The sequence below is a fragment of the Gossypium hirsutum genome, chromosome A09 (assembly GCF_007990345.1).
Source record: "Gossypium hirsutum isolate 1008001.06 chromosome A09, Gossypium_hirsutum_v2.1, whole genome shotgun sequence".
Taxonomy (NCBI): Eukaryota; Viridiplantae; Streptophyta; class Magnoliopsida; order Malvales; family Malvaceae; genus Gossypium; species Gossypium hirsutum.
The window spans coordinates 7,436,359-7,464,021 of record NC_053432.1 but is presented as its reverse complement, the minus strand read 5'-3'; the positions used below and the strand labels follow the sequence as shown (position 1 = coordinate 7,464,021).

Here is a 27,663-nt window from a genome sequence, read left to right as displayed (position 1 = left end):
GATATTTGAATATTTGGATCGAACAAAAACCGAAACCCAATATGATAGGGCACAATTTTTCGAGCTTCCAAATATCGAAAATTGCCTTTGTTTAGGAGAAAATTTGGAGAATAAATCGATTAAGAAGGATATTCGAATACTTAAATCGAATAAAAAACGAAGCCCAGTACGGTAGGGCACGTTTTTTAAAATGATTAAGTATAGAAAATTGCCTTTATTAAAAACTATTTGGGAATAAAATGTTGAATAAAATACTTAAATCGAATATATAAAAAAAAACGAACCCAATACCGTAGAACACGTTTTTTAAAACGATTAAGAGTAGAAAATTGTCTTTATGTTAAAAACAAATTGAGAATACATCATGAAATAAAAAAATTAAAACGATTAAAATTTGGGGAGAGAAAAAAAATGATATGCAACATAATAATAATACAATTAATAACTCAATCAATATAAATAAAAAATAATAATAAATATAGAGAAAATTAGCAATAGCGATAATAATGATAAAAATATAATAATATGATAAATATAGCAATAATAATATTAATAGTAAAATAAAAACATAATGATAAAATAATATATATTAATGACGATATTAAATATAATGATAAAAGTGAAAATTAAAATAATAACTATACTAAAATAACATAATAATATAGTATGTAAAAACAATTTGATAATTTTAAAAGAAATAATAGATATAATATAATAAATATAATAATGAGTAAAAGAATTATCATATTTAAAATAATTAACCTTTAATAAAAATATAATGAATATATAATATTAAATAATTAATATAATAATATGAAATCAAAACTCAAATTAATTAGTTTTAATAGAAAAATAATAAAAATTTAATAATAATAATATGCGTATAAAAAGTAATATTAAATGACTAATAAAAAATAGTAAAAAAATAGAAATAATAATAATATAATAGGACGAATAACATTGAAAAGCATGTACAGGTGTAAAATAATAAACAAAAAAACAAAATAATAATAATGTGAATAATATAATAGGTGAGTCTAATATTTTAAAAACCTGAAAGTAATTAGAGTAGTAAAAGGCTTGGGATTTAATTATAATCAAAGCGAAACATGGGGTGCGAATTATAAAATACAAAGAAATAACAAATCATGAACTGGGATCAAAGTAGACATGCGTGTAAAGGGGAAGGATCAGCAGCATAAATACTCCCTTCAAAGCACAAAAGCAGGGGTCCCATCCCTCCCAAATGACACCATTTTATTTGCTATTTAAAAAACTAAAAGGGCCAAACAAGACAGAAAAGAAAAAATTGAATGGTAGTCTGCCATTTTTAAAAGAAACCATAGCCCTTTTATTTTTCTTTGCTGGGATTTGATGACCAAGAATCAAGCCACTGCTGGACCACCACCATTGCCGGTCACCGCATACAGTGACCGAAGTTTAAAAAGATAAGTTCTTTTTGTCTTTTTTATCCTCTTTAATAGATGAACGAACAACAAAATGGTTAGTTTCGAAAACACAAAGGAAAAAAATGAAAAAAGAAGAAACAAACAACAACCTTGGTGGTTTTCGGTTTGCCAGATCTGTTTTGCTTTCAATCGATGGTGTAGGCTTTCTGTTTGTCTGACTGGTGGTTATTTCCCTATATTCAAATGCTTGTATTTTGGTAAAATTCTTGCTCTTTGATTTTTAGATGCCACTATTTGTATCAAATCTGCGTTTTTATTGAATAATCCAAAAAAAAAACATTGTTACACTCTCATGGCTTTATAGCCTAAATTCTAACTGTTTTTGCCTCTTTTTGCTGCAGGTGAAGGCGAAACGTGGGAATGGAGGCATGGAGGCAGAGAACGCGGGTAGTGGAAGCATGGAGGTAGTTGGAGGCTAGGGTTTTGGCTGAAAATGTTTTGGGGTTTGCGAGCTAGGGTTAAGTATTTGAGCTTTAAAATTGGGTCTGTTTTTATTTTTTGTTTTTTTTGTTGTTGTTGAATTCTATTTTGGACTTGATTTTGTGTTTTATGTAATTTGGGCCGGGCAAAAATTGGGTTTTACACTATGTATGATATATTTTACATGGTTCAGCGACTATGTATGCTATATTTTACATGGTTCAGCGACCATCGCATATATTAATGTTCTAGGAATGTATACAGTACGGAATGACTTTATTAAATGACTTTTTCTTAAAGAACTAATTAGATATTTGGAAAAGGAAATCTGTAATGATAAACGTGAGTTTGATATTTAAAAAAAATTAAATTGATATTTGGAGAAAATAAATGATAAAAATGTAACTTTACCATATAAAGAAAAATGTGGTATAATAACTTATATATATATATATTTATAAATGAGACATGGAGAATATATTGATATGTGAGATTTAGAAATTGGGAAAAATGTTAGGATGAATAAAAGTGAAAAATATAAGGATTAAAAGTGCAATTATGCCATGAAATGGATTATTGTCTTTAATGGTCAACGAAAGGATTTATAAGGTGATAAGGATAATTTTTAATTTGTGTCGTCGGATTAAATTGAGAAATGGAAGGATTTGTTCAGATGTTTTCCAATACAGAAGGTAGAATAATTATAAAAGAGTAAATTGTTGAAGGTCCTATAGAGAAATAAGCCATGTAAGTAATGGTGAAGAATTTAAAATTTGAAAAGAAAAGAGAATATGAAGAAAACAAGGGTTTAATAATAGTCGTTGGATTAAACCCATTCCCTATTCCCTATTATATTATGACTGACATGAACCATTGATGTGGAAACTTTAAAGGGAGATCATACATTATATTATGACTTGAAAATAGAAGAAAATTTCCCCTATTCCCTTGTTAAAATGGACAGCACAATTTGGAGGAGAAAAATTTTGATTTCTTCCCTTTCTTTCATCCTTTCTAATCTCCGTTGATTCCCCATTTGAACCCTAGGTGAGATTTTTGCAAAATCCAAAAGAACCCATGAATTTCTTTTGAAAAACCTTAGTAATAGCTTGCTTTCAAGACCTTTCTACCACCTTTTTCATCTTTAAGCTGAGATTTTCAAGTTGGTAGGAAGGGAAGTTGAAACTAGAATGAAAAAGGAAACCATAAAAAAAAAAAGGATATTCTCATCACTTTTATGGTATTTATTTGAGATTATTTGCATGAAAAAGCTTCTAAAACTTCTATTTATGTTTGAGTGTTAGAAAAATGGATACGGAAAAAAGAAAGCTTTTAAATTTGTGAAAGGGTGAGAAACTTGATTTTGATTTTGTCTCATCCAAATGTAAGTGTCCTTTAATTTCTCTAATTTGATAATTATGAGAATTTGAATCGGATAATTAGTGAAATAAATTGTTATAATAAAGTAAGAAAACAAGTGTATTGATAAACTAATAGTAAAATTATACAACTAAAATAAATATTTTCACTAAAACAATTTGGTGACAACAGAATGATGTATTTTCTTTTTAAATTAGTATAAGATTTCTGTCGATCAGAGATGACTTTCAATCGATCTCGAAACAATTTCACAATGTCCTCAGTTCTAGAAATTAGCTTGGGACTCAAAACTCGGTGTTCATTTAATTTTATCTAACATAAAGGAGTACGACACCTACGACCATACAAGGTCTCGTAAGGTGTCATCTGAATACTACGACCATTTCGGAAATCTATTACACAACCATAAAGCATCCTCTAGAATCTGAATGACTCGCTCAGACTATCCGTTGGTCTGAGGATGATACACAATACTGAAATTAAGTCAGGTGCCTAAAGCTTCATGAAGATTTTTCCAGAACCAAGATGTGAATCGCAGATTTCTATTAGAGATAATTGAGACTGGAATCTTGTGCAGTCTCACAATTTCAACAATATACAATTTAGATAACTTCTACAGGGAATAATCTATTATGATAAGGATGAAGTGAGTGAATTTGGTCAACCAATCAACGATGACCCAAACTGAATCTTTCTTAGTGGGGGTTAAAGGCACACTAACAAAATTAGTCGTTACACGCTCCCACTTCCACTGAGGAATCTTAACTCGCTTGTAACATCCTCAACCCGTATCCCTCGCCAAAATCGGGTTACGAAGTATTACCGGGGTTTACCGATCAAACAGACATAAATTTCAAACATTTCGTATCATATAATATTCATATGTATATACCAAACTAATATTAAACTTATAACCTCATTTAGAATTAATCCACAAAATGTTTAATATTTAAACATCGTAGGTACATGTCGACACAAAAGGAAAAAAATCACCATGTTTGAGTTCGAGACCGTTGTTGGATGCTGAATTGACGATCAAAACTTAACACCTAACCTGTCCACGGAAAATAAAATCGTACGCTGATTATAAACTCAATGGTATTTTTATAATCCGAATAATTAAAAAAAAACAATATAATATACACAATTAAAATTAAGCACAGTTGAACATTTAAAACCACATTTATTTATATAATAAAACAATCCATACAATACTCAAATATTGAATACATTATTTTATACCATATTCAATTTCCATCACTTGCTATGTAATAGCTTTTCTCACTTTGATCCACGTATCAATTAACAATAATATTATCCATTCCATATCCATTTCATGAACACATAATTCATGCATTTCATTTGCATATTTCAATTCACTATCTCATTTCAATTCACATATCAATCATAGTGTCATTTCATTTAATTACCCCTATTAACACAACTCAGACTCGGACAGATACACGAATCCAACCAAAATTCACCAGTTTGGCACCCAGTGCCTCATCGGATAATTCGAAGTAATAATTTGACACCCAGTGTCTCATCGGTTAAATCGAAGTAAATTGGCACCTAGTGCCTCATCAAATTAATCCGAAGTAGTAAATTGACACATAGTGTTTCATCGACTCGAAGTCGAAGAAATCTCTGAACTCTTCCAATCCTATGGCATGCCATCTATATTCGACTCAATTTAATATAGTTAATAGGGTCTCAATTCACTTTTAAAATACAACCAATATTCATTTCAATTCAAATAATCAATATATTCAATATATATACCAATTCAATCAATATAAATTCAATAAATTCATCACATACTAAATCAATCAATTTCAATTGTAAAACACAATAATTCTCACCTCAACATTTACCATATACATGAAATTAAAATACAACAATTAATAACTAAGTTCGGATTATAGAAATACAAATCGAAATTTCGAGCTATTCCTCGTCGACTTTTTTTTCCCCTTTTTAGTCGAGGGTTCCGGTATGATGTTAGCTACGGACTTAAAACAATTAAAAATCATCAATACAACACAATTCAATTTCATATTGAATATTTCAATTTTTACTCAAATATTACATAATTTCCAATTTAGCCCCTAAACCGAGACTAATTTTTATTTTTCACATTTAATTCTTTATTTTCATGCAAATTTCACTTTAGGCTAAATTAAACTCCCCATTTTCATATAAATTCCTAAATTTTGAATTTTTTACAATTTAGTCCCTATTACACAACATTTACAATTTATTCTACAATTCAATCCTTTTTTCATTTCTAACTTGAAAATCTATCAATTTCGTCCCTAATACTCTAATTTTCAACATAGACAAAATTTAAAATTTTAATAAATTTTAAAATTTTGACATAGGTCGGGTAGTATTTAATACCAAGATTTTAAAAATACAAAAATTATGAGAAAAAGGAACTAAATTGACTAACCAATAAAATTTGGAAACTTTGAAACCCTCGGCTGTGGCTTCCTTTTTTCTCCTTCTTCTTTTTCTTTCTATTTCGTTTAACTTTCTATGTTTCTTTCTTTCTTTCATTTTCTTTTATTTCTTTGTTTTATTATTATATAATATAATATATATTATAAATATATATCTTATGCTGCCTCAGTTTTAAGTAATGACATAATTGCTTCTTTGGTCTCTTTAATTTTTCTTTAATCTATAATTCAACTTTTACCCTATATACAATTTAGTCCTTAAAACAAATTACTTTTAATTCAAGCAAATTCACTTAATCGAAACCTAATTAACTTAATTTATGAGTCTGATTTAAAAAAAAAGGAGTCTCGGGAACACACTTTTTTTTAATTTAGTCTTTTTCAATTAATTAACTATAGAAACGTTAAAATTTCTTAACGAAACTTTAATACCACCTTAATGACACTCTGTAAATGTTTTTTTAAATATTTACGGCTCAGTTTATAAAAACAAGGTCCCGATACCTTATTTCCTAAAACCACTTAAACTTAATAAATCACTTATATAATATAAATTATCAAATCAAAAACCTTTTTAAAAATCACATTTGACTCGTAAAGATTAAATAATAATATTTACGAACTTACTCGTCGGATTTGGTGGCCCCGAAACCACTGAAAAATGGGTTGTTACATCGCTAAAGCAAACCGGAGGATAGCTGATTCTCAGCCTTAACCTTTTGGCATGTCAGACAATGTGATACAAAAGCAACCACTTCCCGTTTCAGTCCGGGCCACCAATATATTTCTTGAAGGTCCCGATAGATTTTATTTCCATCAAGATGCATAACATAATAACTGCTATGCGCCTCATGTAGGATTGATTGCCTCAACTTCTTATCATTAGGCACGTAAATCCAACCTCTAAAGAACATGTAACACCCCTTACTCGTACCCAAGACCGGGACAAGGTACGAGGCATTACCGTACATAAACAGTGCATTTTTCAGAAAATACAGGTCATAAAATTTCATTCCAAATTTAAACCGATCAATCAAGATCATATTATCCTTATTATGACCTATGAAGTCTAAAACATACATTAAAAGTAATAAGGAACTAAACCGAGAACTTAAGAAAATTCAAAAAAAATTCTAAGTTTAAGCCTCAAACGTCCGTGTGGAGGCAATACATATCCTGTGTGCTTTGGGACATGCCTATGTCCTATATCTGTGTGGAATTTCTAGAATTTATTTTTCATTTCGAACCTACAGGGGTTTTCACACGGTCGAGCACATGCATGTGTCTCTCACATGGCCTAGACACGCCCGTGTCTAAAAACCTGAACATTCTGTTTATGACGTCATCACTTATATAGGGGCACACGGCCAAGGCACACACCCGTGCGCTAGGCCGTGTCCTCCACACGGTTGAGACACACGGCTGTGTCTTTGCCCGTATGTTTACTACCATGCGTACTGACTTAAGAATTTTAGGTGCATGGGACACACAACCATTCAACACGCCCATGGGGCAGACCGCGTGTCACACACAGTCCAGACACATGCCCATGTGTCTACCCGTGTGGACCATTTAAAGGCTATTTTCCAAGCCAATAGTCACTCATACATCCAAACATACTTTATAACATGCAACATGACATATTCAAACACTCAAATATTCCACACCATGGCACTCTCACGTCTTCATAAAGTCATTCTATTGCATATTCATTTGTTACACTATTTAGAGGCATTCCACACCAATTTCATGCATTATTAAACTTATTATCATGACTTCAAATTGTGCATTCATACTTATAGTCATTTTAAGCCATTAGGTCATCCCTTATCCTTTAGCACCCAATTCATACTTTACCATACATTTATCGATCAACAACATATCACATCATTATCCTGCACTCACCACGCAATAACATATCCTCCCATCAAAACACTAGCACATGCATGCATGGGTAATTAGATTACAACCCAAATGATCAAATATGAACCATATCACATGACCATTATAAAATAAATCATCATTATCATAGGCCTTCATAATTTGGCCAAATAGCATGACACATACCACAAAATGGCCAAGTTTCCTATACATGCCATACTCAAAATAATAATTTCATTATACCCAATAGTCCTTTGATAGTGTGATCGAATACTTCGACAGCTTTTGATCCCCGAGCTAGCTTGGTAGAACTACAAAGGATGGAAAGAGAGGGGAGTAAGCATTAAAGCTTAGAAAGTGCACATACAAATAATATGAAATGGTAGTAAGGAATCAACATATAGAAACATAGCCACATATACATAAAGATTATTCATCATTCAAACCTTTCTACTTACTCGTCATACACACATATATACTTGCTCATCGTAAATCGATCTTTATTAAGGCATTACTCATAGGTTTAGCATACATACTTTTACTCATCGTAAAGTATCCATAACCATACCTCTTTCATATGTCCTTCTTGGGACTCTCATTACATTCATTACATTACCCGTTGAACTCTCGGAATACTATTGGATACGCAAAAACCTTGCACATAAGTGCCACATATACAACGTAGTCGAAGCTACCACAAAACATGTAACACATCCATAATGAACTCGGACCTCTCAATGAGCTCAGATGTTATATGAATCGCATCTATTATGAACTCGAACCTCTCAACAAAATCAGATGCTTGCATCCATAATGAACTCGGACCTCTTAACGAGTTTGGATGCCACATATCTCACGAACCCGGACCACTCAACGAGTTCAGACGTCTTAGTTCCTAGTGACATGTCACTTTTATCCTAAACTATTCCTAAGGTTCAAACGGGGTTTTCCTCACTTGCATATGGTATCTCCGTCGTACTTGCTCGTAATGTCGTGGATAACAACCATAATAACATTCATGCTTTCATAACAATCAGTAAGCATATAACTCATAATTACAATAAAACATTTATTACAATATATTAAAACATTAAAACATATCAAAACACCACATTATTTGCATATGTATTTACCTCGGTACAAAATGATGATAATCGAGTTCAATCATCGTATACTTTATTCTTTCTTCGATCAAGTCCTGGTTCACATTTTTCTTGATCTATAATGTCAAATTTAACTTATTTATTTTTCACATTATTCAAATGAGTCCATAAATCATACTTTTTCAAATTTATATTTTGACCCTTAAACTTTTGCATATTTACGATTTAGTCCTTAGGCTCGTAAAATGGAATGCTTGCATTTTCTTGGTTACCCAAGCCTAGCTGAACCTTTATTATGCTCATATCAGCCCATATTTTCTTTTATTTCACATTATTACTACTCACCTTAACACTTTTACAAACAAGTCCCTTGTTTAGATGTTTTCACTAAAAATCACCTAGTAAAAGATGTTTATCATGCCTCAAACATTCATATTCCGCCATTAATCATCAAAATACATAATCTCACACATGGGTCAAATTTTATACATGAACCCTAGCTTAAAATATAGATAGGAGTGGGTAGATCATGCTTCAAGGACTTCAAAAATGAAAAGAACATTAAAAACGAGGTTAGGATGCACTTACAATCAGGCTTGAAAATGTTGAACAAACCCTAGCTATAGTGTCTTCAAATTTTTGGAAATGAAGGAAGAAGATGGACACCAATTTTGACTTATTTTCCCCTTTTTATTCTTTTAATTACCAAATGACCAAAATACCCCTAGGGTTTCTCTTTTACATTTTTCCTATGCATGTCCATTTTTGTCTAAAATTATAGAAATTGATCAAATCGCTAATTAGGACATTCCAATTCATGATCTAAAGCAATTTCATGCTTAAAGCTTCTAGAGTGCAAGTTTTGCACTTTATTCAATTTGGTCCCTAAAATGCAATTAGACATTTTATGCATAGAATTTCTTCATGAAACTTTCACACATGCATGCATTCATAACATAACCCTCATAAGAATCATAAAATAATTATTTTATCTCAAATTTGTGGTCTCAAAACCACTGTTCTGACTAGGCCCTAATTCGGGATGTTACAACTCACCCCCCTTTAGGGATTTTCGTCCCTGAAAATCTTACCGATAAAAAGGTTTAGGTATTGTTTCCTCATAACCTCCTCGGGCTCCCATGTAGCTTCTTCAACCCCATGTCTTTGCCATAAAACTTTCAAAAGAGCAACACTTTTGTTTCGCAATTGCTTGACTTCCCAAGCCAAGATCTTAACAGGTTCCTTACCATAAGTCATATCCGGTCTGATTTCAACTTTAGTCGGTACAATCACATGTGAAGGGTCAAATCTATAGTGGCGCAATAGACACATGAAATACGTCGTGAATCTTTTCTAATTCAGTTGGCAAAGCCAATCGAGAAGCAACAGGCCTTATCTTTTCGGTAACCTCATACGGTCCTATAAAACGAAGACTTAACCATAACTAAAGAATAAATAAGATATGATTTCATACGCAGGGGCAACCACCGGACAACCCATAACTAAAGAGGATAAAATAATAGAAAAACTCTCAGAAATCCAACAAGACTTGTCCACTGTTATAAATGGGCTAAACCAGCTTGATGAAAGGCCTTCTGGAGGATGGGATCAATGGTGGCTCGATATGGCATGCAGGGCTACCAAAATTTTTAAAAGCCTAAGACGAAGAATATCGAGACAGAATCCTAGAACAATATGTGGCCTTTATTACAATGTAAAGAGTTTCACGAGATAAAAACTTCAGATGCTCAGCTAAAAGCATCTTATCTATAATTTTTTTCAATTTTTATTTTCAGGAAAAAAGCCTTTAGAAAGCACGCGCCTACCCGTTTTTATTGTTTATTGTAAAAGAAGACTCTCGTGACTTGTATCTAGGCTATCGATGAGGCCCAATGAAGCACCTGAGCCTTTATATAAGGAACTCAGATGTCTCTTATTAGGGAATAGATAGAAAGAGAGAGCAAAACCTATTTATTGTTACTCTAGAGCTTTGTAATTTATTTTGAAGTTATAAAAATTTAGTCTTTTGTTCTTCAAATGTTTTCTTGGTTTGAGATATAGAGAGAGACGTGTAAGGCCTCTATTTAGTAACCATAGCTAAGAGAGGGCGTGACGGTGAAGCAGAGGGAGTAGGCTCTCACGAGATTGAGACACTCATATCTGAACAACAACTTAGAGAACTTAGCCATAAGCTTATCAGGTGTAACCTTCTTTCTTTATCTATCAGGCAAAACCAGTTGTCTTGACGTACGATTTACAGTGTGTATGTTCTTCTCTTGCAGAGAAATTTCGATTTGGAAAATCAAAAGCATTGTAAACATTGGTCATTCTCTAGGCCTCCAATATTTCAGGTATAAGTTAGTCAAATTTGTTCAACTTTAACTTTTATTTAAAAATACTTTAATTTGTTATATCAAAACATATTATAAAATAAAGCTTAGTTTAACAACTATTTATTAAAAATTAATTGTTTAAATAAATGGCTTAAATTGAACATCTAAACATGGGTATAAATTTACATAACCAATTTTAAAATTGATTAAATTTAAAAAGTAAATAAATATAAATTTTAATTTCACATAAAAAGATTTTAATATTTACAAATATGATATGGAGTAAATAATTTTTAAATAAATTTAAATTTAATGGTTTAACCATTTTGAAAAGTTTTACTCTAGGCAATAAAGGAAAACAATAGTACGACATTTATTCAAAACCTATAATGAGATATGATCAAAATTTATAATGAAATTATTCAAAAAAATATTCTAAATAGGAATTAAATTGATTAAATCATTTAACCATTTATTTAAAATTAATTAAATAATATAATATCAATCTGTGCATTGCATGATATGTAAATTAATATATTATAAATTAGAGGGTTCTTAAATTTTTAATGGGTTTATGTGTGGCAAGAAAGAAAGTAAGAATTTTGGAGAGGAAATTTGCCACATAAAATCCTTTGTATTTTTATATGAATTTTAATGGTGTTTTGTAAGTTATATTTTAATAGTTAGTTCTTCTGATTTTTTTATATTCAATAATTCAATTTACAATTTTACATAATAAAACACTATAAATTTTAAAATTATTTTAAAATATTTCTTTTAAGTTTATCACTATTTTTACACATTAAATATACTATTAAAATTGAAATAGGTATTTAAAATATAAATAATGTTACAATAAACTATTTAGTTGTCACAATATTTAAATTTAGTTAATAATTCATATTCACTAATTAATAAACTATATATAAAAACAGAATTTTATACGATCTAGCATTGTAATATTTATATTTTAAAATAATTTCAAAATATTATTTATTTAAATTCATTATAATATTAATTATCATTTTTTAAAAATTAAATTTGTATATTGTTATGTTTTAAATTAATAAGCATATTATTAAAGAAATGTTACAAAATTTATAAAAAAAACTTTAAAAATATAATTAAATGTAATTTAATTTAATTTTCCTTATTCTCAACCTCCTTCAGTTAATTGTAATAATTACCCAAGCTGTTTGGCAGGCTTCTTCTGTAGCTAGGTTGCGGTCTTTAATAAGAAAAGAAAAACGGGAGAACTTGTTATCAATATATATTTGATATATTTTTAAAGAAATCAATATATGTTTGGGCTAAAATATAGAAATATGCTGAAAAAATAAAAATAAAAATAAAAATTGAGAAGATATGCTGCTTTTTTTTTTAATTTACCAATTTATGTTATTTTTGAAAAGAGAAAAGAATATATGTCTTATTAAAAATTGATAATTTAATTTTATTTTTAGTTAGATAGTTAAATATTAGTATTTTTGTCCTTGAATTTTGGATTCAATTATTCTCCGGCTCACATTTTTATTTTTTATTTCATGTTGTTTTAAATTTTTTTATTTTTAATTAAATTTTTTAACATATTAACTATTTCGTTAGATAGTTAGATGATTGTGATTTCATCTTTGAGTCTTAAGTTTGATTCATCTTATAAGCATTTTGATATATATTTTTTATTTCATGTTGTTTCAAGTTTTTTTTTTAATTAATCTTTTTAATTAATAACCCTTTTATTTATAAAATCAAATAATTATTGCAAATATCATATTTTTAGTAAATAGAATTTTTGTATGTGTAATATTTATTTTTCAATCCATATCATGAATGTAGTAAATTGACATTTTATATATTTTTGCATGTGTATTTGAAATATTCACATATAAAAATATTTGAAATATCATACTCACAATGTAGATGAAAAATAATTATATTTGAAATATTTTACATATTTGAAATAATTATTTGATTTTATTATATTAGAAATCACCATACCTCACAATATTGGTGGAGAATGTAAATATTTAACATATAAATATTATATATAAAGAAAAATATATCTAAAGAATTAGTTGATGTTTTAAAAAATAATTACATATTTATTATTTGATTTGATAAATAAAAGAGTTATTAATTAAAAATAAATAAATAAACTTGAAACAACATGAAATAAAAATATATATTAAAATACTTAAAACAACATTAAATAATAAAAAATAAATGTGAGTATGAGAGGAATCAAACCTGGATTCAAAGAAAAAAACACTAACATTTAACCATCTGACAAAAAAAAAATTAAATTATCAATTTTTAATGAAAATGCATCCTATAAGATGCATTTTCATTTCTCTCTCTAAAAACAACACAGATTGATAAATTTAAAAAAAAAACACACATTTTCTCAATTTCTTTTATTTTTTCAATATTTTTTTATAATTTAACCTATATATTTTATATATAATTAATATTATGGAATGTCAAAATATAAGAGATGCTTTTGTTTGGTAAATATTTTTAGTTTAAAATTATACAAAATCTGAATATATGCTCTCTGAAGTAGCCCAGCCTCCAAATTTTTTAGGCAATGAGAAAAGAAATCATGACACATAACAAGCATACAAACGATTGCATGTTGATTATTGTTACACTATGTTTAGCGATCTTTAAAAATAAACACTTTTTACTTAGAAACTAAAATTTTTAGTTGTTGTTGAGTCAAAAGTACTTCTAAAAGTATTATTATTTTTTTTATCTCTATATGTTAATATCTAATATGAATTATATATTCATATTATATTTTAAAATAAAATTATTGATTAAAAATTTTAAAAAATATTTCTTAAAATAATACAAATATGTTAATAATTAATTATAAATATTTAATGATTATATTTATAGTTTATATAACTCTAATTAAATTTTATAAATAATTAATATTGATTGTTTAAAAATATTTAAAATTTATATTTGATATATTAAAATATTAACAACAAGTTATGAACTATTTTTTATATTTTTGCTAAAATATCATAATATTAATTAATTTAAATATTATTTAAATGCATATTTATTACTTTATAATATCATATCTAAAATTAAAATTTTATTTCTAAAAAATATTTTTTTGGCTGCAATACTAAATAATTAAAACCAATATTTTTAAAATTGTTTCTCAAAAAAGCATTTTTTCTTTAGTCTAATAGAAAAGTCATACCGTTTAATGTATTTATGTTCTGAAGAGATTCAATTCGAATGATTAGACGGCAGCCATTGCAGCGAAAAGAATTTGAAGCTTTGAAATGGTTTAACCATGGTCCTTTAAAATGCCTGGAAAAAGCTTTCTAGGAGGAGCATACCTTGCAACTCTTCCTACAGTATCCCGAAAACTCCTCGGAACCTACCATGTAAGCCGGGTTCTTTTCGCACTCGCCAGCCTTAGCCCAGAAAAGACAGTTCCCATTCTTATCAACACAGTCTTCGGTCTGGCTCTCCATGTTATCAAAGGACTGGACATGGATCCACTTTGTGGCGGACCATTTCTCGCCCTTTATCACCGGGCAACTTCCATGTAAACTCTTGGGATCAGTAGTTGTATCAGGATGAAGATTGAAGAACAGCAATGCATCGCCTTTTCTGGGTTTCACTGCAAGTACAACCGATACAGTTGAGTTAGATACTGATGGCTACAAGGTTGGATTTCTAACACAACTTATCTGAGAACGATTAAACAAGAAACTAGCCAATCAATTATACATCATGTTCCAACTACTCTTAGTTAAAATCGCCAAGGGTAACCATAATACCAGCATATCCCGTTTTCGCACAATGTGACCAGCTATCGTCCTTGGGCTGAGTAAGTTTTCCCTGCAGAAGACAAACAATGAGCGATGAACAAAATAAAATGGATACGTGTAGTATAGGAAGAAAACAAATGTTAAAAAAAGAAACCAAAAAGACAACCAAAGAACCGAATTCACCGGCAAATGCGTACCTCTGAATTTGGAAATACAGTTTCCCCACCACTCTCAACGTCAGACAAATACATAAGTACAGTGGCAATACGGTGACCACCCCTCTCGAGGTTAACCTTGTCATAAAAATAATCAAAATGTGGTTCATATTTCTGACCATGCTGATAGTGCAGTATTTGTAGTGCCTCCCCATTCTCTGTTTGCAACGCCGTGTCCAAGTCAAATGCGAAAAGTCCTTACAATTGGATGAAGAAATTGTAGAGTATGACTAGCATGTAAAAGAAAAAACAAAAGTACCTACTGGAAGGAAGGTCCATGCTGCAATCCTGGCTTCAATATCAGCAACTACTTCATCCTTCATGCGAGATACCGCAGAAACATTTGAAGTTCAAGAATCAGCACATGCAATGATGATATGCTTTCCAAACATGATCCATACCATAAATATAAACAATCCGAATGATAACAATAAGCATAGAGTAAACGATCTCTAAACATAAAGAAATGCATAACTAAACCTAAGCATGATTTCATCAGCGACAGTAATCATACGGCACAGGTTTGAAAAGGCTTTGAATAAACAAAACCAATGTGACTAACTCGCAAGTTATATTCTTTTAGAACCATTCGTTCAATGAGGAAACAGATTCTTTCGGCAAAGACCTGGCTTTCGGATTAAGTTTGAATGAATCATGAGGGGAAAAATACACAATGCATCACCCATGACATTTCAGAATACAACTGCTTTCAGTACAAACACTTCGGAATACAATGCGTAACATTCTTCTAGACTGTTGGTTCAATGGGGAGACAGATTCTTTCAGCAAAGACTCGGCTCTCGGATTAAGTTTGAATGAATAATGAGTAGAAAAGCCACACAATGCATCAACCATCACATTTCGGAATACAAGTTCTAACATCAAACACCTAGCATTCTGCCATTCAAGTGATTAAAATCTCACAAGCACCACGCAAATTTCAGTTCATATAGTCAGTCTATATCAAATACATGTTCTCAAAAACAGAACAATCTCAAACAGCTATGACCAGTATCCCACGGAAGGGAAAAAAAAGCATGAAAGTACTAATACAATGACATAATAATAAGCAGCCAGATGCTTCATCCTTTCTTAAACAAAGCAAGAATAAGATTGCATAAAATTACACAAAAACAAGATCATATGGATAATAAATCAATTCCTTTTACTTCTAAATTCAACAATTCGACTCATAAATTCAGCATTCCTCTCTTAAATTAACATAAATTCCAGTAATTTCACAGTTTTAAGCTAAAAAAAGGAATGAAAGACAATTCATTTATATACCAGAGCTTTCTCAAGAAACATGCCGGAGCTGGTTCGAACTTCACTTTCAATACTCTGGCCTGATACATCATCTGCCACCATTGACTTCTCTAACTTATCCTTAGCCTGAAATTAATACAATTTTTTTTTATATGTTGAAATTCTTCAACAACAAAAGAGAAAAATGGTTGCTTACCCGAAAAATAAGGTGATCACTTTCCTCACTTGATAAAAATCCTTTGTAAATAAAAGCCCTTCAAGAAAAAAAAATCGTAAATTTTAAAGTTTTGAATTACCTGAACTGCAAAAAGGATTAGAATTTGAAGTTACCTAGGGCGCCATGAGAGTTGAGTAACAGAAGTGGGATCAAATTGAACAGAAGAAGTTCCTCCTCTCATTTTAAGCACCGATCCATTAATCTCAGCCGAAACCAAAGTAAAATTGATCAAAAGAAGAAGAAAGAATCCGAGAAAATACTGGTACTCCATGAGAAAAGAAATTCTATTTGTTTGGATCCAATATTCGCAAAAGAATTAATCTGTTTGTTTGCTTGCTTGTTTTCTTTTTTTCAAATCATCTTCCATTTAAGAGTGAATTTAATTGGCGGCCATGGATTTGGCCAAAATATTTAATGTTTCCGTAAGAAAGCTTCATAAAATTTCTGGCAGATGTCAGAAAATCTTAATTGGAAACAATGAGTTCTTCACTTTATTTTGGCTTATCCTAGAAATCCGTCTTTAAACTTTGTTTTTTTTCACTGATACTTAAAATTCTTTTCGTTAGTTAATCGGTTAATTCTATTTAGAGAAAGATAACTAATTAGTAATTCACACAAAATATATTATTTTCTCTTTATATATATTTTGGGTAAATTATACTATTAATCATCTAATTATCAATGTATAATTTTTTTAATTTGGTCACTAACGCTTTAGATCGTTTCCGTTTTACTCACTTTCCATCAAATGGCTAACGAGATTAATGTCATGGTCTTTTTTAACTAGTATAATAATATATTTAGTTATCGATATTTACACATTCTATCAATTTGATTCTAACTTTATATAATTCAATAAATTTAACACTTTGTATTTACAAATTATATCAATTTCATCCTCAAACACATATAATTAAATATAAATAAAATTAAATGATTATTTTATATTATAAAAAAATAAAAATATATATAAGAGATGAAGACTTTACCAAAATGTTGAAATCGATTGGGGTTTTAGTTAAGAATCTACTTGTAAAATTTCACCCAATATCTACTGATGACTGTTAGCTTCATCATCTCCACATAGCCATTGGAGAGATTCAATATATAGGATGAAATTGGTTTGAAATTTTTGTTTTTATAATTATCTCTAATCAGTTTTTTGAAAAACAATTTCTTCTTTTTATCTCTGGATGAATTCCCTTACTTGCATTCCTTTTATCTATTTGTTTAATGAAAAAAATTAATTTTTTTTAATAATCTCATTACAGTTTCTGATCATATTTATTTTTTTACACAATATTTAAAATTAGCTATAGTCTTTTCTTAACGCATAAATAAAAAAATAATACGCTTCAATATAATTGAACTTACATTATCCTACATTGACAATAATACCCCCTACACCTCACATGTTGAAAAACAAAAAAAAAGAAAGAAAGAAAAAGCCCAAAATCTAAACTCAGCCCATAGAGGAAGAGCTGGAATTTTAAAGGCCAAGAAAACTGTTCGATCCGTTTTCAATTATTAAGCAATTCAGCCAGTTTCAATTCTCTAGTTGCAATCTAGGGTTTATAGCAACCTCTCCAATTAGATCTATAAATACCCTGAAAACCCTCACTTTCGCCACCTTCCCTCTTCTTCACAACTAGGTTTCATTTCGTTTCCTTTCAGCTCTCAGATCTATGGTTTATGGTTTTCATTTCACCGAAAATTTCTTTCCTTCGTTTTGTATTTGTCATCGATCAATTGATGAGAAAAAAAAACTGCAACAATATGAATGGATTTATTCCATGATTACTTGTATTTAAGTCTCTGATGATCGTTCCTTTGTTTCATTTATTTATTGAAATTTATTAAAAAATTCTCGATTTTTTTCGTTGTAAATTTCTTTAAAATTTTGAGATATGATGAGGTTTAATTGGTCCGTGTTTCTGATTCAACAGTGACAGACAATTTTTTTTTACCAAACTCTGATCTCAAAATTCAACTTGCGATATTTTTTCTATTTTTGGATTAAAAGTTTCAATTTGTGTTTCCAAGTTGAGAAATTAATTTGATTAGCTCTATGATTATTCAGCCTAATATGGGCAATATACGCTATTCCGATTTGCAGAAATGAGCAGAAATTTTGAGAGAAAGAATGAGAGCTAATTTTGAACATTGTTTTGATTTTATCTTTTGTTAAACTGCTTTATTCCATAACTTCTGCTGTGATGAATTATGAAATAAATTCACATGTCAGACTTCAGAGATTTTTTTTAAAAAATCTATGAGAAGAAAATTCATGATTTCTGAGCAGATAATGTATATTTTTTATAGTCCTCTATTTTATAAAACGGATTTTATGAAGAGAATAATTATATTTGTGCTTTATATTATACAAATTAGTGATTGAGAATTTAATCGTATTTACCTATTAAATAGAATGTAGAAAATTAATTATTTAAAATTATTAAATTATTTAAAGTTAGGATTAAATTGATAAAATTTGTAAGTATTTGAGGATTAAATGTGTTATTATAGTAATTAGAAAAGGACTTTCTTTTATCAATTTAATAGTGGGCAACTAAAATATAAATTAATTCTAACATTAGTGTCTAAAATAAAAATTTTTAAAATTGAATGATCAAAATAAAAATTTAAACATAATTAGGGGATTATTTGTATAATTTACTCTTAATAATTATATATAAATATTTGAAAGATGAGTCATTTAAAAGGTTTTGTAATGAAAGTAAATATTAATTATGAAAATAAATTATAGATTAAAACTAAAAATAACAATAAAATTATTCAACTTAAAAACATGTACATAAAAATATATATCTTACTACTTATATAATATTATAATAAAAAAATCACAATAAAAACAAATTGTTAAAAAAATTATATATCCTAAACCTTAATTAATATATATAGCTTAGGAAAATTATTTGATGCATTCGAACAAAGGTAAAATGCTGCCATGTGATTTTAGGAGAATATTAGAAAAAAATAAAAGGGTGAGTACTCGATACATTGACACTATACTTTTTTTTAATATTTTTTTAATATTTTACTATTTTTCTTTTGGACATTTATTGTAAGTGTAATAATTTTTCTAAAAATAAATTAAAACAGACATGTATCATGTATTTAAGGGTGTGTAAATTTTGGGTAAAATCGAATTAATTTAGTTAGCCGATTGAATTTGGTTAATCGGTCAGTTAATCGAATTAATTCGGCCGGGAGTCTGTTAATAATTTTTTAAAAATTCAGTTAACGGTTAATTCGGTTTGAAATTGGTTGATTAACTAAATTAATTGGAATTTTATATTTTTATATATATTTTACATATATTAAATTCGGTTGATTCGATTAATTCAGTTAATTTGGTTAATTCGGTTAATTTTTTATATGTTTTATAATTGTTTTAATCAAAAAATAATAAAACACATATATTTCGATTAATTAGATTAACTGACTGAATTAATCGAAAAAGTTTAGTTCAGTTAACGGTTAAGGGTTTAAAAGGACAAATTAATTCGATTAATGATAGTTCATGTCAGTTAATCAATTGAACACCTCAAATGCACTAAACCTTACTCGTGGAATTAAAAAACTCCATTGATAATGGACAGATTACTAACACTATAACTTATCTAAAATTATAATCATTAAAAAAAATTTAACACTTGAATGGTTACGAGTATGGTTAGGGCTGCAAATGAACTGAACTTGAATGAACAAATCTCTATTCATGTTCGTTTGTTTTTAAGCTTGTTCGTATTTGGTTTGTATTCGTCAAGAATTTTAATTTTTTGTTCATGTTCGTTTGTTTAATGATCAAGAACATGTTCATTTAACTTAATCGAACATGTTCACGAACATGTTCATGAACATATAATTGAACATGTTCATGAACATATAACAATGTTAATAAATAATAAACAAACAATAAATAAACACAAATACACATATATTGTTTAGATATAAAATAGTCAAACATAAATATTAATAATTATATAAATGAAAAAAATACAAATCAATATAAATTTATTAATATATACTAATGAAACAATAAATGAATTTTAAGATAATTTTATTAATATATACTAATAAAATTTTTATAAAAAAATATCATTAATAAATAAACGAGTCATAAACGAGCTTATTCTAGAACATAAATAAACCAAAAACATTTTCATTGGTGTTCATTCGCTTATCAAACAAACATAAAAAATTATTTATTTATATAAATAAACATAAATAGATGTTATACAAATGGTTCACAAACGTTCTGTTCATTTATACAATTAAGAGTCAGAAAAGAATGGCTGAACATTTTTTGGAAAATGACACGTGACTTAATTTGCTGCGTTACGCTTTTATGCAGTCATTTGAAGGAGTAAAACACAATTATACCAAACATGTATTTTAACTAAAATTATATAAAAATCTCAAATTTCAATTTCTTCATCAACGACAATTTCAGTATCTTCTTCTCCAAAATTTTCTCTTTAAAAAAAATTGATTTGGCAATAACCATCCCCAATTTGTAACTTTTATGGTTTAGCTTTTGGTTTCATTTTTGTCACTTCTCATCCAATGAAAGAAAAATAAAAGACCTAGCAATCTTCTGCCCTATTCAAAAACATCTTTCAAAATATCAACTTTTCACGGAGATATATTTTGACCACAATTTTTGTTAGTTTCATCCTAAAAGTGAAAGAAGAACAACAAAATCAATTTCTCCAAATCAAAAACCATCAGAAATCTTAATTTTTTTTTAAATTTTATTTCCCCAAACTAAAATCCCAAAAGCTGGATGTTCTCTTCATAAATCAAAATGGGTGTTTGAAATCGAAACCTCTAAAGATCTTGAGATGGAAACATGATCGAGGCCATCAACGACGACGCTGAGACAAGATTCCCCATCGTGACTGGAGTGAAGGACTTGACGAAGGTGAAGACAAGCTTGAGCTCTGCGATAGTGGTGGTGAAAAATGAAGCTTTGCATTTGAGTTGTGGAAGGATAGAAATCTATGGGTTTTGGGATTGAAATTAGAAATAGATTATAAATTTTTTTTTAATGAAGTTTTATTTTTTTTTAAGGCTTGAAGTGGGGTAAAAAGTTCTCAAATTAGAAAAAGAAAAAAATATTTAAGTTTATTTTTTTTTACTCAATTGAATATTTAACTTTTAAAATGTATTAAAAACCCTCAAATATTGGAAAAAAAATTAAGTTTTTTTTTTTCACTCAGTTGGGTACTTGAACTTTTAAAATACATTAAAAGGATCCTCATTTTTTTCAAACAAACAATTAAGCCCCTACTCTTATTAAAATTTAGAAAAAATTATAAAAAAATAAAATTTAGATAAATTATTAAATTTTAATAAAAATATAAAAATCGTAAAAATTTTATTAAAATAAAAAATTAATAACCCTTAGTTTTTTTAAATTAAATCCATCACGTATCGCAACATAGCGTGAAATGTGACGAAAAATGATAAAAAATAAAAATTAAAAAATGCTTCTTTCGGTACGATAATTTTTATAAATTTTTTTATAAAATTTATATTTCTTTACATTTTGTATAACTTTTTTATGACTTTATAAAATCTTATAATTTTTCATATTTCTATACATTTTATAAATTTGTACGATTTTTATAAAATTTTATAATTTTTTTATATTTATTTACGATTTATATATATTTTTATAATTTTTAACATTTGAATTTTTTATTAAAATTTAATAATTTATAGCTTTTATTGATTATAAATTTTATAATATTTTCTAATTTTCAATAAAAGCAGAGGCTTAATTGCTTTTTTTAAAAAAGTTTGAGGTTCTTTTTGATACATTTTGAAAAGTTTGAAGCTTAATTTTTATAATGAGTGCAAAAAATAAGTAGGGCTTAATTGTTTTTTTAAAAAGTTTGAAGCCTTTTTTAATTGAAAAAAGGGGTAAAATTGTTTTAAAGTCCCTTGACTTAGCAATGAAGCCTTGGATACCCAGTTGTATTTTAGCACTGCATTTCATCCTCAGACAGATGACTAATCTGAGCGTGTAATTCAAGTATTGGAAGATATGCTTCGATGTTGTATATTAGAGTTTGAAGGTAATTGGGAGAGGTATCTACCTTTGATTGAATTTGCTTACAATAACAGTTATCAGTCCAGTATTAAAATGGCTCCGTATGAAGCTTTGTATGGTAAGGAAAAATATGCATAGTGATGTGCCATATGGTATATTAATTAAGGATATATGATATTATGTAATAGGTATTTGTAATGTTAAAGTAGAGTTTTCTTACATGAGGAACTTTGTTCATAATATGATAGTGAATGAAAATAAAAGGGAGTGATAATAAATATTGTAGTGAAAGGAAATAAAGGTGTTATAAATTTAGTCATTAATATTTTGCACTAAAACAGTCTTACATAATAGCTATAGTCTGACTTTTAAAATCCACCAAAAATTGTGAAAATTGAATTAGAGGTTGAATTAAATATGAAATTAAAGCCTATTGAGTCTAGTTTCATATAAAGAAAACTTTATAAGCAAAATAATTTCATATTAAGAGATATTTGAATTTGTGTAAGACAGAGTCAGGATGATTTTGAAAAAAAGGGTAAATTTTTTTTGCAAAAATATGACAGGTGGTATGATAAGAGTGGTTCACATGTCCTAACAGCTCATGCATTAACATCGTTAGACTCAAGTACCTTTTTGGAAGACAGAAGCAAAGTACAATGGCACATTGAACATTTGGAAACTTTAGGTACCACATTGAAAATTTTGCTAAAGTTCAAGGGACAATATATGAAATTATACCAATATATAATAATTATAATAATTCATTTCCAAAACAATTAAAAACAAAAATACAACATATATTTATACAGGGGTGGAATTGAGCCCATCAATGGTAAAAGAGACAGAATCATGAACAATCAGATATAACAAAAACCAAGCTTTGATGATTGGTCTACTAGAGTTTTAGGTTTATCAAATGAAGCTTTCTTGGGCTGAGAGTTTTCCTTAATTTCTTTGACAATAATATTTTTAAATATTTTTATACTTTTTAATAATTTAATTTTTTTTTTAATATTTTTAAATTTTAAAAAAGTTATTTTAGTAGCTAACGTTATAAGAAACAATAAAAGCAATATTAAAACATAATTGTAACTTACAGAAAAGTTAAAATATTATAAGAAACAATTAATAAATAATAAAATACTATTTAAAAAATTAATTAAAATAAAATTTAACAATAAATTTTAAATATAACATAATAAAAATATTTATTATTATTACCAAATTTTGGAAAAAAAGTAATAAAATGTAAAATTTTATAATTAAAAGTTATCCAAAATCTATATTTACTAAAAAGGGTGTGAAAATATATTATAAATAATGATATCTAAAATTTTAATTGTGATAAATAAGAATTAAAGTTTTTAACTATTGAGAAAAACATATAAAAATAAACATTAATAAGGGTTGGAGAATAGTTGAAAAACGAAAAAAAGGTCAAATCATGCTATTAGACCCTTTACTTTGTCTAAATTATGGATTTAGTACCTATACTTTAATTTGATCAATTTTAGTCCCTATACTTTTTGAATTTTGAAATTTTAGTCTTGACCCAGTGATAATAGTTAAATCTATTTGGTTAATTGATGTTATTAGTTCTGTATTATATGTAAAGTTGTAGATTTAGTCCACATTCACTAATTAGACCATTCTTAGTGGTTATATTTTTTGAATTTCAAAATTTTAGTATTAAAGCAAACGACGGTTGTTAAATCTATGAACTAATTTTCTTGTGAGTAATATTTGAAAATAAAAAATAGACATAGCATTGCACATATGATGATATGTTTGACACATTTTAAAAATAACAAAACTTAACTTAATGAATTTAATAGTTATCATTTGGTTTGAACCAAAATTTTCAGATTCTAAAAGTACGAGACTGAAAATGGCCAAATTAAAGTACATGTACTAAATTCATAACTTACACAAAATACAAGGTCTAATAGCAAAATTTGACCAAAAAAGTACTTAATTTAAAAAATAATAAAAAGTTTAATTTACCTGTATAAACTCTTTTAGAAGCTGGGAATATATCAAAATTTAAGATATATTAGATTAACTAATCAAAATCTCAAAATTTTTATTTTTGCCAAAAAATTAATTTTGATTATCACATTGTTAATTTTTTTATATATTTAAAAAAATAGAATCAAAATAGTAGTTATAGAAAATCATTTTTTTAAATTATTAAATTTTATTTTATTGTTTTATGAAAGAAAATCTTTAAATTTATAATCTTTTCATTTGTTTCCATTTCTAAAAATATTAGTCAATTAGTTGGTATCGACATTGTTGCCGGTACAAGAGGATGTGGTTTTGAATGTGCTGAAGCGCATTATCCTCTTAATTAAGAATTGAGAAAGGGTTATGAGTAGTTTTAGACATTGTCTAAAAAATAAAGACTAAAAATCGTGATGCTACACTCATAAAAAATATATAACGGTTAAAGACATTATTATATATTTAGCATCATAATATTTTATCGATATTAATTTTAATAAAAAATATAATCTTCTATCATAATATTTATGAATTAGATTTTGGAAATTTATAGATTATTTGTAACAATTATTAAATTAATTATATGCGAACAAATTTAAATAATTTATACAATGAAAATTTTAATAAACTTTAGAAAATGATACAAATCTAATTAACTATTTTAAAAATACCAAAAGTATCCCTATCAAATTTTTAAATACTTAAATTAACCTATTAATTCTAAAGATTCTATGTGGAGTTAGACCTACTCATGGGTCAGGTCACCCACTCGGACCCGCTTAAAATATGAGAGGATTTGGATAAAATACAAGGCTCAAAAAATAGGCTTGGGTAAAATTTAAGATCCGTTTTCTATATGGGTCGAGCCTTGGGCAAGAATTTTGGCATGATCTCGGCCTAACCTGAATATAATACATTATAATCATATGTGTTAAATAATAATTATATATTTATATTAAATCACTAACTCAATATCAATTAAACCCATTACTCAAAACTTAAAAAACACATTTATCCAACTAAATAACCTAACCCAAAATATAAACTTTTAAAAATTATATTTAACACAATAAAATATTTATTATATTTTTTTAATGTAATAAAATATTTATTAAATTTATATTAGTGTTTTTTTAATATAAATACTTTTTAATATATTTTAATGTGTTAGAAAACTTTTATTTTAATACTTTTTTGTGCATTTAGTGTATTATATATATATTTAAAATTTTTTAAATAAAAATAATATAAAAAATCAAATATGGGCGAACTAGGTCGAGCCCAAATTTACCTTTCTTAAATTGGTTTGGACTTAGACAAAAAATAAGCCCATTTTTGAGCGAAGTTAGACCCAAGGTTGGAAATTTAATCTAAATACTTTGCTTGGACTCGGCCCGACCCATGAGTACATCTATATTGAATTGATTTTATATTATACTTGGAATATAATCTTGTGTTACGAGATTGATCTTATAATAGTTTAATATAAAGCTATTTTTTTATTGATTTCATATTTTTATAAAATGATTATATTTCAATTTTAAAGCTTTTTCTGCTTCAATCAAATTTAAAGTTTGAGATTAATAATTTTTAAATATTATAAATAGTAAATTATCAAATATGTTATAATTATCAAATGTAATGATAAATTGAATTAAAATGTAAAATGTAAAGCTTGAGATAAATACATTGTTAATATAAACCCAAAAATTGTTTAAATCCTAAATAGTATATACAACACATTTGATTTTTTTTTATAATGACTTAATTTATCTACGAAGTCTTTAGATATTTTAATTCAGAGGTGATATTTTTATATATAATTTATAAATATTTAATGAATTTAAATTTAAATTATCTCTTATAAAAAAGTTGAAATGAGCAAAAGTAATGATTTAATAATTAGCTTAGCCTTTCGGAAAAAAAAATATACCTTAGTGTTGCCCATTATAAAATATTACATTACCCACTATTACTATAGTGTAGAATATAAGATAATTTAAATTAATTGAAGAAAAAGGAAAAAGAAGAAGAAGAGATAAATCCAAGAGTCTTTTATCCAAAATTAATTTTATTAGTTTATTTACATATGTAAATAAAATAAAAAATTAAGACACCATAATATATAATTGAATCATACTAACTTCAATAAAAATATAACATGTTCTTTTTAAAGGAAAAACATTATAAAGAACTACTTAAAGATATACCTAAGCCTCTTGGGAGGCGTTTTAAAAAATTGAAGGCCACTATTATTGCCAATAGTCATTTTTGCTAGCCTATCAACATCTTTGTTGTATTCTCTGGAGACACGATGAATCGACCAATGCACCATTTTAGCCAATAACAGTTGGATTCTTTTTACTAAAGCGAAATTTGAACCTTTTGTAGAATTGCTTTGTAGAGCTTGTACTGCCTCTTGATTGTCTGAAAAATTATCAATCTGTTGAATCCTCTATCGAGTGTAATCATCATCAAACCATTCCAAATACCCCATAATTCCGCATCAAGATAGAATAGATTCCCAAAAATCGATTATAGCCAAGAATCCAACTTTCGTGTCTGTCTCGTAAGACCCTCCAATCGTGGTAAACCCAGAATCCTCTTTTACTACACCATCTGTATTCAATTGAATCCAATTCTCGGATAAAGGTGGGATTGAGTCTGAAACTTGCCATTTAGATACATTTACCTTATGGTATAAGGTATATTGTTTAGCCCAACTGTATGAAACTTTAACCAACTTCTTGAAACTCCACGTTATTCTCTAAAAAAACAAATAAGTTACGATTCTTTCAAATAAGCCAGGCAACCATTCCAAAGAAACATTGGCAATCCACCCCTTCTAATTGCATTCTAAGTTTATTCTATAAGTTGGCAGCTAACCACTCATGCAAACCCCTAGAGAAAAAAAACATTAAACTTATCTGTTGGTATTATACGAGACCATATATCCTTACCTGTAGGACAATCACGAATGATGTGTAAGATATCTTCAGAGGCCTATCCACAAAAACCAAAAGAATCATTC

At 27.8% G+C, this 27,663-nt stretch overlaps 1 protein-coding gene, 1 long non-coding RNA gene and 4 other non-coding genes across 6 annotated transcripts; 5 read left to right on the top strand and 1 right to left on the bottom strand.

Annotated features, from left to right (window-relative positions):
• The first annotated feature begins 962 nt into the window (after positions 1-962).
• On the top strand, positions 963-2,260 carry LOC107888635 (uncharacterized). Its single transcript, XR_001681429.2, has 2 exons — positions 963-1,666; positions 1,811-2,260. It is a non-coding gene; the product is annotated as an uncharacterized lncRNA (long non-coding RNA).
• Positions 2,261-7,534: 5,274 nt separating this feature from the next.
• On the bottom strand, positions 7,535-17,043 carry LOC121203192 (probable prolyl 4-hydroxylase 6). Its single transcript, XM_041077480.1, has 8 exons — positions 16,657-17,043; positions 16,523-16,580; positions 16,348-16,452; positions 15,320-15,377; positions 15,043-15,218; positions 14,855-14,915; positions 14,408-14,694; positions 7,535-7,923 (listed from the first exon to the last, which is right to left on the bottom strand). The coding sequence occupies exons 1-8, from the start codon at positions 16,812-16,814 to the stop codon at positions 7,768-7,770; spliced, it is 1,059 nt and encodes a 352-aa protein (XP_040933414.1). The 5' UTR covers positions 16,815-17,043; the 3' UTR covers positions 7,535-7,767.
• Positions 17,044-18,286: 1,243 nt separating this feature from the next.
• On the top strand, positions 18,287-18,367 carry LOC121206938 (small nucleolar RNA Z199). Its single transcript, XR_005902108.1, has one exon. It is a non-coding gene; the product is annotated as a small nucleolar RNA Z199 (small nucleolar RNA).
• Positions 18,368-18,445: 78 nt separating this feature from the next.
• Positions 18,446-18,524, top strand: LOC121207242 (small nucleolar RNA SNORD18). The gene has a single exon (XR_005902333.1). It is a non-coding gene; the product is annotated as a small nucleolar RNA SNORD18 (small nucleolar RNA).
• An 81-nt stretch (positions 18,525-18,605) lies between these two features.
• LOC121206939 (small nucleolar RNA U54) lies at positions 18,606-18,695 on the top strand. Its single transcript, XR_005902109.1, has one exon. It is a non-coding gene; the product is annotated as a small nucleolar RNA U54 (small nucleolar RNA).
• A 53-nt stretch (positions 18,696-18,748) lies between these two features.
• LOC121206940 (small nucleolar RNA R64/Z200 family) lies at positions 18,749-18,848 on the top strand. Its single transcript, XR_005902110.1, has one exon. It is a non-coding gene; the product is annotated as a small nucleolar RNA R64/Z200 family (small nucleolar RNA).
• The last annotated feature ends 8,815 nt before the right edge of the window (positions 18,849-27,663 follow it).

Excerpts from the sequence above, each read along its gene's own strand:
- LOC121203192 (XM_041077480.1), bottom strand. The coding sequence starts at position 16,814 with ATGGAGTACCAGTATTTTCTCGGATTCTTTCTTCTTCTTTTGATCAAT. Across the intron at positions 16,453-16,522 it reads GTGATCACCTTATTTTTCGG|GCTAAGGATAAGTTAGAGAA; the intron begins GTAAGCAACCAT and ends TATTAATTTCAG. Across the intron at positions 15,219-15,319 it reads ATGGACCTTCCTTCCAGTAG|AGAATGGGGAGGCACTACAA; the intron begins GTACTTTTGTTT and ends CGTTGCAAACAG.